Raw genomic sequence first — 19,051 nt, 5'->3', positions numbered from 1 at the left:
CCTGAGTCAATCCAAAACCCAGTGCCGGAATTAGCAGATCTAAACTTTGCAAATAGTGATTTTACTGCCTGTGTCAAATCTAAACAACCCACCCTCAACCCACTACATCCCTCCGGCTACTGAAGTGCCCACAACAAAATATAGATGCCCTGCCTGGAAATCATTGAAAAGCAAAAGAGTTTGAAATCAGGATTTTCTAGAACAAAGTATAAATCTAAGTGTGCGATAGTTCCTGACTGATAGAATCATTATTAAGGGGGGCATATTTGTAAGTGAAAAAGCCAATAGCAGCAGTAAAGGAAACTGATGTTAAAATAACTGTGTGTAAAGCTGACATGGATACTGACATGGCTTGCTTAGTATCAAACAGAAACATACTGCATTTGTCTAAAGCTCATCTATATGAGAGGGAAAGAATGTATTCTTGAGAGTGAAATTATTAGTAGTCTTTGTGGGCCCCACTTGTTAGAGATTGCAGAGAACTGGCCAAACAAAGCCATTACAGACACCTTCTATTTCTGTAACTTTGCCAAGTATTAAAGGAGCATAGCAAATATCAGGTATGGATCACTTCCCCTTCAGCAGGTCTGATTCAGAGGGCACAGGTGGTTGCGAACCAGCGGCGCAGGGTGGGAGGGCGGAGAGTAAGAGGAAATTTCAGGTTACTTTATAATTTTGATCATTGCTAGATTTGGATAGTGTTTAAAGTCATAATTCACAAAAGTAAACATTACACACACACTGTCCTTGTATCTGTCTTTGTCTTCTTTTGAAATCTCTGGCATCATCTCCTACCGTTTCTCATTTTTCTACCTTTAAAGGATACTATAATATCTGCTAAAATGAGAAGTTTAGGAGAAAAGTATGAACCATATGACACAGGATAGGGTTACAAAAAACATATTTAAACCAGATACTAGTTAAACTGGATATATTACTCAGGATGTACAGTATTTAAATAGTACAGTAACAACGGCCAGACAGATACCTACTGACAGACCCAAAGAGATTTGTCCCATTTATTGACATGCTAGAGGTACTGACATCATTACAAGCAGTTCTTTGGCCATTTACTCCAGTACTCACTTATAAAGCATGTATGCATTTATGTACATTTGTATTTTTACACAGAGAATATTATATGTGCCTGCATTTTGTATTAATGTTATATATATAATATAATTTTCATTTGTTACTGAAAACTGTACTTCAAATACTATTTACATTTACATATCAATTACTGTGAACATATATTTTATCATTTTTCATTTCATACTTTGAAATGATACAAAACGGCACAATTTCAAGATGAAATAATCCATGTGCATATATAACAAAAAAACTGTATTTTACTGTGACACATTAGCAGTTATCTTTAGCAACATCAACAAAAGAATTTCCAGATCTGAAGAAGTGTGTCTGTCTCATGAAAGCGCATCACCTAATAAATTATTTTGTTTGTCTTTAAAGTGCTACATGACTGCTTTTTACCTGAGAAAATAAACATACAGATCTGAATGTACAATAGCTAGCTTGCATACCCCACATTTAAAAAAATGGCAACTGAAGTTTTTTTTGGCAATAAATAATAATATGATGATAATGTTCTGAATGGTGTGTTAAGTAAATGATAATTCTGTTATAAGATTTTCTAGTGAAAAGTGCTTTGGATGTACCACTGTTTTAATTTTTAAAAAGCAGATATAAATCAATTGTAGGAAAGGAAGTAGGTTATAAACAGTGCGAATTTTTATTATTTTTTAAAATCATGTTGACTAAGTAAGACACTTGAATTGGAATACTAATATTTACATGAGCTGTGGAGAGAGTTCTTGTTTCATGTACTGAGTAGTACGACTAAGTTAGTGCAACCTATTGTTATAGTGAAGAATGTTAACAATGCACTTATTAACATAGCTTCATAGCTGCTTAATAATGTTCAGATGGCTAAAATATAAAGGAAATTTGGACAAAGTCCCTGGGGCCAAATCACATTCTTATTATTCACAAGTAGTTCTGTAGCAGTCAGTGGGATGATTTACTTGATTAGGACTAACAGAATTTCTCCTGGAGTTGATAGCTCTTTTGTAGGGGCATCTTACTGAGATGGATAAAGACAGTGTTACCCCAGGATTGTATGTTCTTTGTTGTCTTGCAAGATGCTGCTAGCAAAAAGTATTAGGTGACATAAGACAATAACAATAAAGAAAAAAAGTCAACGTACAGTATTCAGACAATACCCAGTAGCACCAGTAGTTAAGGGTCTGTCAGCATTTTCACTCCAACCTCCAGTTTTCAGAGTTTATAACTCAGCTGTTTTAAATAGCTTCAAGCTGAAACTTGGTGTATAAATTGTCAGTCCAGATGTATTTTTTTAAACAAAAGTAGTGCAAATCAGTTATTCTGTTTCAAGTTATAGACCATTAAAATACTTTTAATACCTTCAGATGCTCTTTTGGCAAGCTCTAGCCAAGAAAAAAACATTATTTGTAATACAGGCTATTTCATATTCTGATAGCCCTTTATACCAATAGTGCCTTTTGGTATTTTTGCAAGCAAAGGTATTGAAATGATAGCGATAGCAGGATTTGAAAACAGCTATTAGCACATGCACAAGCTTTTTCTGGAAACAATCCTTCTACTATCTAGAGAGTCTTACTATATAATATTATTGTATAGTATTTTTGCTTCACATTTATGATGTCAATCTTCAGAGTGCGTACATTGGCCATTTCAAATCCCATTGGAGAGAAACTGGGCAAACAGGTTGCCGGACCAGACATGAATTGTTATTGGAAAAGTATATGCATTGATAAAGCCATTTTCAAATTCTAGGAAGATTTATATTTTGCGGCTACATGTGCCTTTTTGATGTGACTCAGCTAAAAACTCCAAACGCTTAATATTTAGTCATCAAAATTTATAGGTATTTTAATATGGATTGGTGCCTTGGTGCCTTTTGGAAAATAAATATTTTTAAACGGCTGAGATATTATTATTTGCAAAATAGCTAAACAGCCACAGAGTAGCTATTTTTAATTATTTATGTCTAATAATTAGTACTACAGCCTGTTTGTGTGTGGAGCGGGGGTTGCAATGCACTACAATCCTTTATTTTCTAAGACATTTTAAATCATTTAGATTGATATCTATCATAAAAACTGCCAACTCAGGTTCATTTCTTTGCACAAAAAGTCTTTCAATACATAAAGTTATTCTTAGTTTAAAAAGTGGACAAATAGCATGTACTTTTCTAATGTTCAGAAGCTATGGGCCAGAATAGTGACATTACATCTGTGCCATAGCATGTTAGTATTTCATCATAAAAATGTAAAACACTAGATAAATGTATTATTATGTATTATTCTTACTCAGTAGTTGAGGCATATTTTCTGCAGTCCGACTGAAATTTGCTTTCTTAGACAAAGTTTCATGTTTGCACCCACAGCTCCAGATGTCTGTTCTTAATAAGAGTAGTACTCAGAGACATTACATAACGTTGTGTCAAAGGATGCTGTATAATCAGAATAACGTAGTTGCATATTAGGCCATCTAGCACCATGACCCAAGCAGTGTCCTACCCAAATTGCAGTGGTGTTTAAAATGACAAATTGTACTTAAATAGATAACAATTTAAAAAACACTCATGGATCAGAGTGAAACCCACTGAAAGCAAAGACTTTGAGAGTTCAAGGTAGAATGGCCTTCAAAGAGTATTTCATCTTAGTCACATTCACTCCTCTGTGTCCAGATAGCTACCTGTGTTATTCATTAGTAGAATGGATTCAAGACAGGTTGCAGTCAATCTTACTTAACATTTGATCTGCTGCCTACATGGACACAGGTGAGTTGAGGACAGAATAATTTTACTGCCTCTTCTGGAGGCCAATTGACAGCCTTGCACTTCCTTCTTTGTTCTGAGTTTCTTTTGCTTTTCTGGGTGTAATACAGTAAGTTGTTTTTCATTTGAAAGACATTTTAAATATATTTTGTAACTCACATTGAACGTCTATAATATGGATATAATAATGTTTAGAGTCGTAGCAGTAAAAACTCAAAATATATTTACAGAAGTGATTTAAAACCTCAGGCTTCAGGGTTTAAGCTGATCTCTGACTACTAGATTTTTAGGTGGGCAAGTTATCCAACATCTACCTACTGCGTTTCTTGCCCTCTGAAGTATCTAGTTCTGGCAGCTGTCAGAGACAGGATATTGGGCTAGATGGACCATGGGCCTTATCCAGTGTGTCATTTCCTATGTTCTTCTGTTCAGCAACTTTAAAATAATTTTACAGTAATTTTTGGGGTGAAATCCTGTTTCACTGAAGTTAGTGGCAACACTCCCTTTGTGTGCTACGTGGTCTTTTGAAAATTATACAAGCATCAGTTTAATACATCATGTGCAGTGCATCAGCTTTGCTACATGCTTGCTCCAATAAGATCATGAGAGCAATAAATTTTAGTAATAGAATATGTCATTTAAAGTACATTTCACATTTGGTATACATTTGCTGTTATTTTTGTTGCTGTTTAGCACCCAGGACCATCCATATTTATTGAGAGCTGTTAATTATTTTTACTTAATTGATGGTATGATTTGACATGAACTTTGTTTCAGATATGATCATTTTGGAGAAAGACATTTAAAGCTGAATTTATGACAAAATATATCTCAAGGCAAAAAAAGAGTTGATCATTACTTGGTTTTGCAGTATGAACAGTAATATCTGATGATCATATGGTAGTAACTATAGAATCAGTAGAATCATAACTTAAAATATCTGAAGCCAAATGGTTTTGTAAAAAGTTTTAAAACTCTCAAGTGAAAATTTTTTCCCTGTTTTTGATGTATTAATGTTACAGTAGAGAGCATAGAAAAATGGCTTGCTTGGTACTGTTATGTAGAATTATTGCATCCAATATGAAGTAGTGTTGAAATAAACTTTCCTAGTGAATCAGTTTTTGTGTTGTAATTTAAATATAACTAATGCTATTTTACCCCCTTCCAACCATTTTCAGAAAATAATATAATAATCTATTGTCACCTCTGGCTGCCTTGGACTTCAGTATCAGTATAAGGGCTCACTGCAGCAGTATACAATCTGTAGGGAAAGAAGTGAGAATACCATATATATTTGAAATAGGAGTCAAAATTATGTTGCTTTAATTGTAGAAGTTAGAAGTAAAACAATATACCAGGGTTAACCACAACCTACTCTTGAGACAAGGGCTATGAGCTCTTTGACAGCTACAAGGGGATGAACTCTTGGTTTTACGTTGTAGCTGAAAGATGTCAGTCCCAGCAGCAGAAGGCCCCATACAGATCATTGCAGAACTCTTCTCAAAGGGGGATGCCCTGTTGAAGCACCACCGTGATGCCCTGCCGCAGCTAGATACTCTTGGAGGTCTTCCATCCAGCTCTTTAGGCATGACCCATTTTCTCTTCTGAAATCTGACCTGATTAGGTGTTCAGATATTACACTGATGGGAGCCAGCTAAGCGTCTCAGAACAGAATTGCAGCGTGAAATGGCTGCTGGTAATAATATCCAATTTTCCATTTCAAATGCATTCTTATGTACAGTTTATAGATATGCGCCATAATTTATGTTTTCCCACTGCACACAGACAGCAAAGAATAAACTTGGCTTTGAGGATTTATTAAACCTTATACTCCCCATAAAGATACTGAACATTCTGAAGAGGTAAAACAAAGAAGGGCCCTCAGACTGAGACAGTGAGGTTTTTTTGTGTTTTGTTTGATGTTACTTTTTATTCCGTACTCAGCCGCCTCATCACTGTTGACCACATTGATAGCAGTAACCACCCCAGAGTTTAATACCCAGGGCGCAATGTGTAAACTGCAGCAAAGACAAACATTTTCAAACCTAATTTCAAGAATTATTATGGTGGTCTCTCCATTGTCACAGGTGGTGGCTTTGGGAGAAGTACCTGATGGGACTGTGGTCACTGTCATGGCTGGAAATGATGAAAACTATTCTGCAGAGCTGAGGAACGCTTCTGCTGTGATGAAGAACCAAGTGGCCAGGTTTAATGACCTAAGATTTGTGGGCAGGAGTGGAAGAGGTAGGCTATTACCTTTTATATTTTTATAATGAAGTAAAAATTGATTTCATAAGGATATAACTGAATAATCTGTAAATAAATCCCCATTCAGCTCCTCATTTACAAAGATAAATGCAGGTTTTGTCTACAAACTTCAACATTTGTCCAAACTGAGTTCACTGTCTTTGCTCCTTGTCAGGCTTTTCTGACTCCTGGCCTTAATTGCTTGTTTTTATGAAATCTGAATTTTGAAAAATAAAAGAATCAACCTGATTCTATATTTTACTCATATTGGGAGGGGAGAATGAGTTGAGTAATTTCATATGCTGAGTTACATGAAGTCAGACAACTGATTTCAGGCCATGAGAATTAAGATGTGTGTGCTCCTTTTGCAGTAAAGCTTCCGCTTAACAAGTAGCATTATGCTCTTTACATCTCACGTGAGCTGTAGACCCAGGATGAGCAAATCTTTATGTCAGGCCCCACTTTTTGTCCCTGCAATTAGCAGGGACCCACAATCTGTCTAATGTAATCCATACTGATGGAAATTTCTGTTATGTTCCTATGAAGAAAAAAAAAACCTTTCTGCATGTGTAAGAAAATAAGTCTGTAGCGTGTAAAAACATAATTAATCGGTATATAAATGTGAATACACATACACAAAAGAGTAACATATTTCAACATTTTTCATAAAATGGATAATCCTGAGACTCTCAGCAGCCAATCATGTTGCACCCCCATCTAACCCCAAGAGGGCTGCCCAACTTTGTGCACCCGTATTGTAAACCATGCACTTTATGGCCCTAATCCCAGAGGACCTTCCATTGACTTCAGCATATTTTGGATTAGTCTCTGTATATGCTGCAAAATGCAATCTCATGTTTCCTGTCAGTAGCTTGCTTAACTTTATAGACCTGCGTTTTATAGGCTTTTTATTCGAATGAAGTTTAACCTCTAATGCCCCTTACATCAGAATGGCAAAGACTATATCTTTCTAGTTTCCTAAAAATTTAGAACCCTGAAGTTATCTCTCTGCTGATTAAGAGCTTCCTCTAATCTGAAATCTGTAGTTCAGTCATAAGAAGCTTTTATAATGAAGGCAAAATTGGAAAAATAAATTCCTTTTAAAATTCTTGCAGCTACTTTAAAAATTGAGTTAATGGCCAAAAGAATGGCTTGAAAACTAACTTGTCAGTTTCCACTGATGAGATCCTCAGAGCAGTTTGCTATGATCAGGCCACTGCTTCATCCTAAATATTTTTATTTATTTAATGCAATATTTAGTTTTTAAAAAGTCACCCTGGGAAATAAAAAGCCACACGCTTTGTTGCAAATTTACCAACAAAGCTAAATTTATAATAATTGATGATATAGAGGAGTTGCACTCCAGCTTTAACCATTCAATCATCTATTAGAGAAAGTCAAACTTCCGACAAATGCCTCTATAGTTTAAATCAGATGGCACATTGTTACAATTATATGTGTTTGGTAAAAGCGATTCTGTAAGGGCTGTTTCCAGTGAGTAGATTTTATTTTAGGAATGTGGCCAATAATGTGTACTTTTTAGCTTGTAACTTTTTAAAAAAAATATTAGGTATAAAAAGGATCACTTCTATGACAAAGGTAATATGATATAAACAATGGAGTTCATTACTCTCTAGAATAAGGTGTTCTTCCATCCCACGTTTTTTTTTTTAAATAGTTACTGTCTGCTTTTGTCTTTCCATTGACAGATTAAACTTGAAGGTTCTCTGGCTCCACCATCAGTGCAGCTTTACAATAAAAGTACAGTAGTTATATCCCATAACAAGTGCTGAAAAAGAACTGACATATGATGTACTACCTGTGCACTCTAAATCTCATTTGAAACCTATGAAATACACTTTTTTTATTAAAACATAGGAAATGAAATAGAGTATCTAAAGGATCAGGTACTATATATATACACACACACATTTTAATTTAATTTTCTATATCTTTACATACTTTTTTCCAATTTGGCCAAAATAGTTTAATTTATCTTTTGTGCTCTTCAGTCTTTGGTTAAGAAGTTCTCTCTGATCAATCTGAGTAGAATCTATGGAAAAGTGATAGTATACTTTACAAACCCTCAACATATTTATTTAAGAAACTTCAAAGAAAAACAAAGGGTGTGCACTGTTTTACTATATTGGCTTTCTGAGTTTTGGCTAGTTTCCCAAATAGCAATTTTTATATTTAAAAAGAAAGAAAGAAAAAAGACAGACTTAACTGCTTGCAGACTTTTCACGCATGGAAGATGAAGAAAGCTTCTTTTGATGAAGTGTAATTATGTCCAAACAGAGCTGACCCCCTCCCCCCTATATTTCTTATGATCTTAACGGAAGAAAGTAGGGATTTTCCTTTGAAGCGGCCGGGACTTGGTGGAAGATCTGAAATGCTACATTCTGCTGCCAGAGGCAGGATGGAGAAATTGGTCCAGACTTGTCTTCCAGACTTAGACAGAACACAGAGAAGGAGTTATCATTAATGATAGACTTTTATAGCACCACTTAAAATAGCAGGAAAGCAAACAGTAGTAGCAAACAGAAGTGAGAAAGCTACACATAGAGCAGAGAAGAAGATTGGTAGGTGCACAAAGTTGGATAGGAAAAAATAAAATAGTAAAGAAGTCCCTTTTCAGAGGCAAGAAAGCCACACCTGTTTCTGACTTTAAATTTACATCTTTCAGAATAACTCCTTCTTTGATCTTTGTTTCTCTAAATTCAATCATCAAGTCTGAATCATCAAACTATCACTGTACCTTCCCTCCCACATTTCCCTTCTTTCCCATGAACCAATGGGGCTGCTCTCACACTTGCATATTTTAATGCTGGTATCCAACAAAAGAGATTACCTGCAAATTCACAGTTCTGTTTATTTTGTATCGCATAAAAACACAAACACTGTTTTGGATCTGGAAAAATAAGCACCTTAACATGGGGCCCTAAATGTATATGTAAAGTCCAATTAGTCGCAATGGGAGTTGTTTATCTGAGGTTAAAGGGCAGTAACTAGGCCTATGGGGCCTGATCTAAAGCTGACTGCAGTCACTGGAATGACTCCTGACTTGAACAGGTTTTGGATCAGGCCCTTAATATTTTTGTGTCTTGATATTTTGAATTAATCACAGTAGCATCAAGTTGAAAAAAATATTCAGCACATCCACAGGTTCACATATCTGCTTCCAAGCTAATTTCTCTGCTTAGTTTTGTGCTTCAGCATATGTAAGTTTAGCCCATTGCTATGTCAGCTGCACTCATGTGTTAATGACAAAGAATACACAGTTTGGGGACACATTCAAGCAACAGTGCCAAGTAACTTCTTACCCAGTGAGGCTCATAAAAGAGCACTATAATTATTCATTAGCTACCAGGAGTAAATAGTTTAAATGTTTAAGGGCACAGAGAAAGCTATTAAAAACGATATGTAGAAAGATTTTGCTGCTGATGAAAGATATCCAGGAAATCAGTTAAATCTAACTGTGGAAAGCGTAAGTGTCCACATGAATACACAATCCTATGAAATGTACTTTGGGCTCAGTCCTACAATGTGTAGAGTACCTCTTGAAGAAGTGCTGAATGTCTTCAATTCCCTCTGAGATCCCTGGAAGTCGAGGGCGTTCAGCACTTTGAGGATTGAACCTTTATAGGACAAAAAGCAGTGTATTGGCTCCTTGGAGGACTGCGACTTCCTGTACACCAGTACGTTATTGTATCTGTTTAGCTAAGAATATCAAGTAGGAAAAAAGAAAACTCTCCCCCTTTCAACTTAGATGTTGGACGTGCTCAACTGCTCGTAGTTAGGCTTTGGCAGGATGATAACTTAGACATGCGCACTGCCCTTGGCAGAAGGCAAAATATAGCCCTTTATGCGAAGTGTGTATTTTTTGGCCATTGTATTATGTGGGGATATTTTTGGTTTAGAAAATCTTGCAGTACTCGTCTGGTTGTAGAGTGAATTTCAAAGTGTCACACACAATGTGCTTTATTACGTTTTGTTTCGTTTTTGTTTTTAATCTACCCTGGCTTTTATGGCCATTTGACATATTTATAAAATCATAGTATCGTAGGACCAAATTCGGTCTGTAGAAGAACTTGGAAATGCACACAGATACCAGCAGAATGGATAAACTGCTGTACAAGTGGATGAAATGTCATGGGTGAATTTTTGTGTAAGCAATAGGTAAAATTCCTGCTACTGTGGGAAACATGTCATAAATCCTGTTACTGCGGAATACAACTATGGTGTATTAGTGACATTTTTATGCATCTGAATTCCCCCTATATTCAACTTCTGTTCCTTCAGAGAGAAGGAATGGTTTTATACCAGAGACTGAGGAATAAGTCTGCCCATTACTCTGTAGGCACTTTTCTTTGTAATGTCAGTTTGGAGAGCTTTTCAAAGGGTGTGTCTCTAATCTTTTCTAGGACAAGGATGAGGGTAGCCAGCTTCTTCCACATGCTGCTTCTTCTGCTATCAGAATTTAACCTTTTTGGTTTCTCATCCCCCAGCCAGAGCCTTGCACTCACAGACTTTACTCTCACTTGTGTCTGTTGGAGAAATGGGCTCATCTGGAGTACAGTTCCACCTGGAAAGTTATTTTACTCTAAATGACAGTTCTGTTCTCCTAAAACATTCTTTGTCGCTTGCTCTGAGAAAAATATGGCCAAGACTGTCTGAAGTCAGACACTTGATAATATATGATGTGTGTCTCAGGCAGGTTTTGAAAGTCTATGACTTGGCTTGAAAAGAAAGACCAATTACTAGATATGACAGCCAAAGACCTGTTCTGTATTAGGCCTTATACATAACCTGTTCTATATTAGGCTTTGAATTGATTGCATTAAGTTTTGTGCTCTTACATATTGTTTAAGATGTGTGTTTGGGGTGAATGCTTTCAGAGTTCAATGAGAGGGGGGAAAAGTCACCGGCCGAAAAAAGAAGGGAGGGGGTAAGATTCTGGTAAAGTAGCAGCTTAAATGAGCAATAAGGCCTGAGATTGCTGACTGTTTTATTGAGTCACTGTTGTACGCCCACCTTTTCCTGTCTTGAAACAGTTTGCAGTTTTGACTATCTGACATGACTAACCGTTGCATATCTGACTGATTACAACTGTCAGTGAGTCTGCAGAACAGAGGCCAGTGTCTTGGGAGAATGTGTACTGAGATCTAGTCTTTTGGTGTATTTAGTTATTTATTAAGTTTTTGTTGTTTTAAAAGCTGCAGATCATGATGTACGCAGTCTATAAGAAACGTAACACGGAAAAGTTAAAATGCAGATTTATGATCAAAAATATTTTATACATACAAAACCTATTTCTCATTTAGTGGATAGATATTTAAAGATATAGTAGATGACATGTATGTAAGGAAAAAAATCTGCTCCAATAATGAAGACAGAATCTTACTATGATAGGCAGATACAGGACAGATACACTAAGTGTTAAATAGCAAACATAAGGAATATATATTTTTTCCTCATCTTATTGCTGCAAAGTCAAACAAATCAAATGATCAAACCCTGCAAAGTAAATAACATTAGGAACAAATTCTGCTTTCTGTCAGCTCACAGGAAAACTTAAGTAACTCTAACGTTAACGGAATTGCTTTGGGTTTACAGTGATATAAATGAGAGCAGAATTTGGCTTACCCTTAGTAGTGAATCACTCTGGTTCTATCATTTTGTCATGATCTAATATTAAAGAAGACACATTAAATTGCCAACACTTGGATGATATTACTGATATTACAGTATAACTGATGGGGAAGAAAACTCCGAAATTAGTTTGTGTGTTTAGTTTTCATGATTGTGGAAATGACTGGGAAGAATTGTAAATGCTTTTTATTCTTTACTCTGCATGAGTATGGTAGTTTTCATGTTACATTCACTCCTCATTTGCTATTTTTGTTTTCCCTGTAGGGAAGAGTTTTACCTTGACAATAACCGTGCTTACAAACCCCCCACAAGTCGCTACATACCACAGAGCTATAAAGGTTACAGTGGATGGACCAAGGGAGCCAAGGAGTAAGTACTGTGTTCCCTCTTTATGCTCTAGTATCTGCTGATGGGAATCTGTAAAAGTAAATGCTTATTTTCTTTTTTCACTAGAGTCTCACAAATGGGTAAAGCGGGTCCCTTGGCAAGTGGGATTGAACCAGGGACATGAGGGTGCTGTGTGTCTCTAAACCATGAGCTAAAAGCAAGCTGCCTCTTTGCTAAGTCCTAGGGTAGAGTAGACAGTTTAGCGTCTGCAGGTTACAAATGGAATTAATTTCTTTGTGAACCATAGACTCCCATTTGGCAAAATACTTAAGCACACACTTAACTCCATAGTATGTGAGTAATTCCACTGAACTCACTTGGACTACTCACAAGTTAAAGTTAAGCATATGCTTGAATTCTTTGTTACATTAGTGCGATATTGAATCTGATTCTCATGTATACTGCACTGGCATTACAGGGTGGCTTCAGAAACACTGGTCCTGATACTTATTTACACCAAGGTTCCTTTATACTGCCCAGATTGTGTAAAAGGGCCTTGGTGTAAAGAAGGATCAGGCCCACTCTTTCTACGTATCATTTGATTTTTGGGACAGTGGACCCAGTTCAGCAAGGTGCTGAGTGCACTCAAATTCCATTGACTTTAAACTGAGGACACACAGAGCTTAGCAGATTCTCAGCACCTTTCAGAATAAGGCCCAGTGGATGGGGGAAGAATGCAAAATAGTCTCTCCTTCTTTTCTCAGGCCTACTTTTATGCCCAGACAATGTGTCAGGCCCAAAGATCATGGGCTGATCATGTCATACCATAAAACTTTTTCTTAATACAACATCCATTTTCATCAGTGTACTTACCACAGATCCTGGGAGCTAAGAAGCCAAACGAGTAACCCTAGCCTATAGACAGCACTGTCTTTGTTTATTTCCCAAGCACAGAGAATGTGTTTAATTAAAACAAAATCAGACTTTCACTGACCCCATACGTTTTATAACGTGCACTCCTTAATTACCGAAAAAATATTTCAAGTGATGGCTGGCTTTCTTGTTATGACAGTGGCATTTGGTTGTGTTTCAGACAGTGCCTAATAATAGATACATTCAGATCTGATTAATCCTTCTTGGTTTACCTGTCTGTCTGGCATATTTAACTGGTAATCAATCTTGCATCGTCTAGGTACCATTGATGAGACAAGTCCTAGATTATTTCTTAATCTAGCCAGAAACGGTTGTTTGCAAATTGATTGCGATTAACCAGGGCTAGCTGTATTTAAATTACAGGTAGAGCTTAAAGATTGTTTGTTTGATAAGAAATCTCAGGACAGTTTCTCCTAATGGAAGCATCTTGAGTCACTGTTTTGTCTTGAGTAGCAAATTCAGACTAAACTTTTCAGGTGCTCTGAGGGAGTTTGACTTCAAACTGCAAAGGTGCACAAGGCTCCCATCCCAATACAGCTGAATTTGCAGCCCATTTCCCTAAGATTCAGAGAAAACATTTAAAATATCTTCTGTCCTACCTACAACCTGCTCTCCCTGCATAATGTCCCCTGATCAGCAAATGAGAACAGTCAAGCAACTCTGCTCTTAGGGTCGCATTTCATTCCTACCTCTGGTGCTGCTTGCTCTTGTTGGAGGTTTTCTGCTTTCAGGTTTCATTGCAGAGGGTGCTTTTGTTTTATCCACTCTCTTTTGGTAAATTTGCAATTCTTGCAAAAGATGCTGTGTTCATCTGTGACTGCTGGCCCTGTCTAACCTGCTTGGAGGCTTCAGGGTAAATGTATCCCTGGAGTGATGCCAAAGGAATTAGTTCCATCAGGAATATATTTGGCTAATCCCATGTAGGGGTTGCTTCCATGTGTTGATGCATCCATGATATTGGATATTTCCAAGCAGAGGAGACAGTGTGGGTATGGAGGCAGAGGGAAAAGAGTATATAGAGAGTAGCATCTGAATAGACCAAGATTGCACAGACTGTGGAAGAAATAATCTAATTAGACTGGGACTGGATCAAACAATTAAAACGATCAGGCTATGTTACTATATCTTAGAAACTGTATTTAGAAAAGCTTGAATTTTTTACTCTAGTGTCTTTGGGACAGATTTTCAGGTGTGCTGGGCATATGTTGTTAAGTGTGGATGCCCAATATCTCTGAAAATCAGTTCCCAACATTTTAACCAAGTCCATTTGTATGTAGTTGCCAGTCACTCAGAGGTGGCCAAGAAGGTCCAGTTTAAATTTAGAATGTGTATGGCTGGTCTGAAAACTGTGATGCTCCTCTTCAGAGTTGTTTTATGCAAGTTCTGTTGTTTTGGACTGGTGTGTAAGATTTGGGATCATATTAAGTAGAGACCCATTATTTGTATTAAAAGGGAGTCACTGATGTGAATATTAGGGAGAGAGCAGCTGTGTAAAATGGACTTTTGTGTAGAAGCTCTTCAGAGTGTTTTTCTTCTGAGAATCCTTGCACTAGTTTCTGCTCTTTAGTAGTTGCATTAATAGATATATTACATTAGCTCATTTGACACCTGCTTTGTATGAGGAAAGCAAGGTGGTTGGGGACTTCTATTCAACCAACGGCTCTGATAGCAGATGTATTTTTTTCGTCTGAGTTACGTATCAGCAAACAACGCTTCTCTTTGCCAGGACCTGCTTTTCACTCAAATGTCTGAAGCATGTTATCCTATTTTTCCTCTCTCTGGCGGCTAAGCCAGAGCTGTCACATCACAAACAAGTTCTTTTCTTAATATACACATCTGGCGTTGGCAGTTGGACCAACTTCATAAGAGCACATGATCATCATTCATTACAAGATTAAAAAGTACCCCATGGCATCATTGATGTTTTTTAACTTTGATCTTTTGCAGTTGTGATTCATCTCAGTTATAAAACTTCCCTTTAAAGGAACACAACCGATGACTTATTAGAACCTTCATCCTGAGTAGCGTAAACATAAAATTATGCACATCTTTACAGAATGTCATTTACTCGGGTTGCCAGCTTATCATTTTAAGACATGACTTCATGCTTCAGATCCTGAATTTGTAAGGCATGTTTATAGGCAAGGCACTTTGACCTTCTGTTGGCAAGTTGATTTGAAAGAACAAACACTGTATGTTTTCGAGCAGCAAAAGGAGCAGCAGCAATACCATGACAGATATTTCAATCATTGAGAGCCTGACTTGAAGAGGTGTTGAGCACTTGTGGCACCCAGTGACTTCAGTTGGAGCTTTGGAGTCTGAGTAGTTTGGAAAATCAAGCTCTTAATATTAGCTCTACTTAGTTGTGTTAGACATCTGCTTGTGGAAGCTTGCCGCTTTTACCTCTGCTTTGTGATTATTTTAAAAGATTTAGGACAGTGGTGTCAGGTTGCCTTCTTAGATTGAGGCTAGAAAATGAACATGTTTAGCTGCCCATTTTTACTTGTGGGAAATGTGAACCTCTTTGTGTGCCTTTTTATAGGAAAGAGATATTTTTTTGACTAGTTAAATAAGAGTTAGGTAGAGTTCAGCTCAGTGAATTTTACACAACTGCCCAGTCTTTGTGTTGGATTAGGATGGAGTGTGTTGTGCAGGGTCATAGAATCTGGAGAGTAGATGGGATAGGAATCTTTGGGACAAATTTGTGCTTTCTCAAATACCTAGGGTGGCCTGTTATGTTACAACCCCTGTGAAACTAATGTGTGGGCCTTATAAAACATAGTCTTAAAACTGACATGACTGTATTTTGTGATTACTCAAACAAAACTGAAATTTTGAGCTTTCAGCCAGAGATGGTGTTATACTTGCTGGGGCCCAAGGGAGAAATGAAGGCTCAGGCCTCCACTGCATCTCCTTTACCTGTTTAAACATTGGATTTCCGAAGCCAAAGGCCACCCGTGCCATGAGGGGCCCCCTGTGTTGTGGGACCCTGGACAGTTACCCTGCTTGCAACCCCCAAATGTTAGCCTTCCTTTCACCATCTATTAATTGGTAGGAGAAAAATTCTGTTTTCATTCGACTTCCTTGCAGAATATTTATCTGAAGCTGAAGCCCGTGAGGCACATGCATGATGAAAGGTATGAGCAAACATTGTCCTTTTGTCTGGCTGTTCTACAAAAGACAAGCAAAAGCTAGCAAGAGGGGCTGGTCAGTCTGGGTATTAACTGTTTGGCCGACAGGTTTGTACAATGCAGAACAGCGACTGAGATACTTGAGATTCTTAGTCTTAGAACCATAACGGCATTTAGGAAGTTCTCTCTCTTTTCTTCCAAGGCGTGGGGGTAGAGGGGAAAGTCTGAGGTTGGTGGAATGTGCTTCAGAGTAGAACAGCTTTAAATCTCTTTCAGTTTTTAATTTTTTTATATTTGACTGACTGTCGGGAGCTGGGCCGATGGCCAAGCAGGAAATGACACATCGAGAGGCATTTGTGTTGTGCAACATTTTGTGGAACTGATGCAAGGCTACTTTGCCTGTTTATGCATTCCTTCACTAACAGACTGCATGGCAGTAATTTTATTCAGCAATACATGGCATGCTACAGCAAGGAGCTAGAGCTTTCCCATATCTTTATGCAGAATTATAAGAGCAGTTAAAACATGCTGTGTGTCCACTATTTCCAATATTCCCTGGCTAGTTTTAAAGACTGCTCCAGGCACCCCTTCTTAGTCCAATATGTACTGATTTAGATATGTTTATCCGCTGTGGTACATTTGTTTAGTGCTAGGAAGTGCGTAGTTTTCAGAACAAGAGTGCATTTTACATATACACAAAATTCCGTTCTATAACTGTATTTTATATTAAACATTGTTTTAAAGTGGTTTAAGCTAGAGGTTTTTAAGTCCTGGCTTGACAAGGTCCTGGCTGGGATGACTTAGTTGGGGTTGATCCTGCTTGAAGCAGGGGAGCTGGACTAGATGACCTTCTGAGGTCTCTTCCAGCCCTATGATTCTATGAAGCTGTATGTATTCTGGCAACTGAAAACAGGCTATATATGACTTTGGTAACATGTTAGTATAGTCAGGAAATTTTCATTTTAAATTAGCTCTGAGGTCCTTGAGATGTATTATAAAAAGGGAGCTGGATTCTCATTCAAGTGGAGGTTAGAAAAACTGGGCTTAATTCGGATCTCTTTCTGTTTGTAGATAGGTTACTCTGGATTTCTACCACTGTATATGAAAACAAATTAAGGACCAACAGGGACATACTATGAAAGCTGCAGCTACTATCGTTAATAGAGCTTCATATTTTATGAGCAATTCCATTCCATAGGTTGTGAGGTGAATGCGATCATGGGGCCTTAACAATGTTCAGTACTGCTCTGCCAGTTTGTACACTACTACTGTCTGCCATATAACGTAATCCACTTAGGGGCTGATCCCAAAAGTGCAGAACACCTACAGGGCTCATTAATTGCTCTGGGATTTGCAGGTGTTCAGAACCTTTCCTGGCTAGGCCCAGGGTTTCTTGAGAAACGTGGCCTCAATCTTTTACCCTCTGAGGGGGATGGCAAAGCTCCCACTGAATTCAGTAGTGCAAGAGTCAACCACATTTGTAACACTAGCAGGCAGAACCAAGCCTGGGACCTCTGGAGCTTAGTTCATGAGCCTCTACTGCTTGAGCTAAAAGACAGCTTGCACTCAGCTAAGGCTGTAGAGGGCACTCATTCTCTCTCCCTTTCCCTCTCTCTCTCTTCCCTTCTCTCTCTCTCTGTCTCTCTGTCTCTGCAAGTGGTCTAAGTGCCACTACATGGGACAGCGATCCATACCCAGTAGGTGTGTGGGTTACAAAAGGCCAGTCCCTGTCTCTGTAAGACAAATGTATCTTCGATGTAGAGTGGAGGACATCTGTTTCACCCAGCACACAGTGCATCTGGTTTACCCTATGCAATCATGCACCTTCCGTGAAACCAAATATAATCAATGGACTGAAGATCATTTCTCGTTTCCCCAATTAATATGTATTTTCCCACTTGGCTCCAGAAGCCTAGGGAAGCCCCCTAGTTTACTTTAACTACCTTAATCTAAAGTACATGTGGAGGTCTGGCATTATAACAGACATTGAAGGGTTAGATTTGTTTCTGATGTGGGTGTGTAACTCATAACAAATAAGGCAGCTTGTACTTATCATGAGAACAATGTGTACAAATGTTCACTACTTCTTTAGGTCACCGTTTGAGTTCATGGTGTATATTTTTAGTAATATACAGTGCCAAGGCTTCTTTCTAAACTCCTGTTTCAAGTGTAGATGAAAGGTTCTTCTCTTACAGGCCTGAAGCCTTAAGTCCCCTTTTTATCCAAAGAAGAGGTATAGTAAAAGCAGCAGAACAAGTATAGCAAACTACTGCACATGGGCTTGCCTCTACCTCAGAGATATTTTTATGGCTATGAAGTCAGCTCAGTCTTCAGGATTTTTCACTTCCAAGTCTTACAGTTGGGCTGCTATTGAGGTCTTCATTAGTGACAGCTGGGCATCAGTATACCAGGACCAGGACTCACACCACTAACTGCAATTCATGGAAGCTGCCAAACAGTTTTCAGGTGATCATACCTTTTGATCTTGGGCTTCATAAGCTGAGGACAAAAGACTGAGCCACACAGCTCACCCATAACCTCAATATGATACAGTGCAGTTGTTTTGAAATCTCATGCTCCACGCTGTACACATTTATACTAAGAGCAGGTCCATCCCCAAACCTCTTGAAACATACACTGAATAGGCAAGTGGAGGAAAGGACACAACTACACAATTCTAGGCAATGGCAGAAGTGAGAACATTCTATACCGGGGTCAACAACCTTTCAGGGTTGGAGTGCCAAAATTTGACCTTTTCTCCTCCTATGCATGATCTGTGTCACTAATAGTCTCCTGTCTGAGTGGAATTAGGAAATGTCTTTCAGTGACGAGTTCATCTCGCCCAAGAACTGTTTCTTTTTTCACAAGGCAGCCTATTTTGTGATGCCTTGCGGGGTGCTAGTTGTTCATGAACAAAGGG

General features: G+C 37.9%; 1 protein-coding gene across 1 annotated transcript in view; it reads left to right on the top strand.

Moving 5' to 3' along the window:
• Positions 1-19,051, top strand: part of RUNX2 (RUNX family transcription factor 2) — a 217,227-nt gene that overhangs the window by 100,357 nt on the left and 97,819 nt on the right. Inside the window, exons 3-4 of the mRNA XM_074991368.1 lie at positions 5,929-6,085; positions 12,005-12,109. Coding sequence (XP_074847469.1) covers positions 5,929-6,085; positions 12,005-12,109 — 262 coding nt within the window. The remainder of the gene's footprint in view (positions 1-5,928; positions 6,086-12,004; positions 12,110-19,051) is intronic.

The sequence above is a fragment of the Carettochelys insculpta genome, chromosome 3, assembly GCF_033958435.1.
Source record: "Carettochelys insculpta isolate YL-2023 chromosome 3, ASM3395843v1, whole genome shotgun sequence".
NCBI classification, from domain to species: Eukaryota; Metazoa; Chordata; order Testudines; family Carettochelyidae; genus Carettochelys; species Carettochelys insculpta.
Note: the sequence above shows the minus strand (reverse complement) of the source record. Positions and strands in the feature narration are given on the sequence as shown.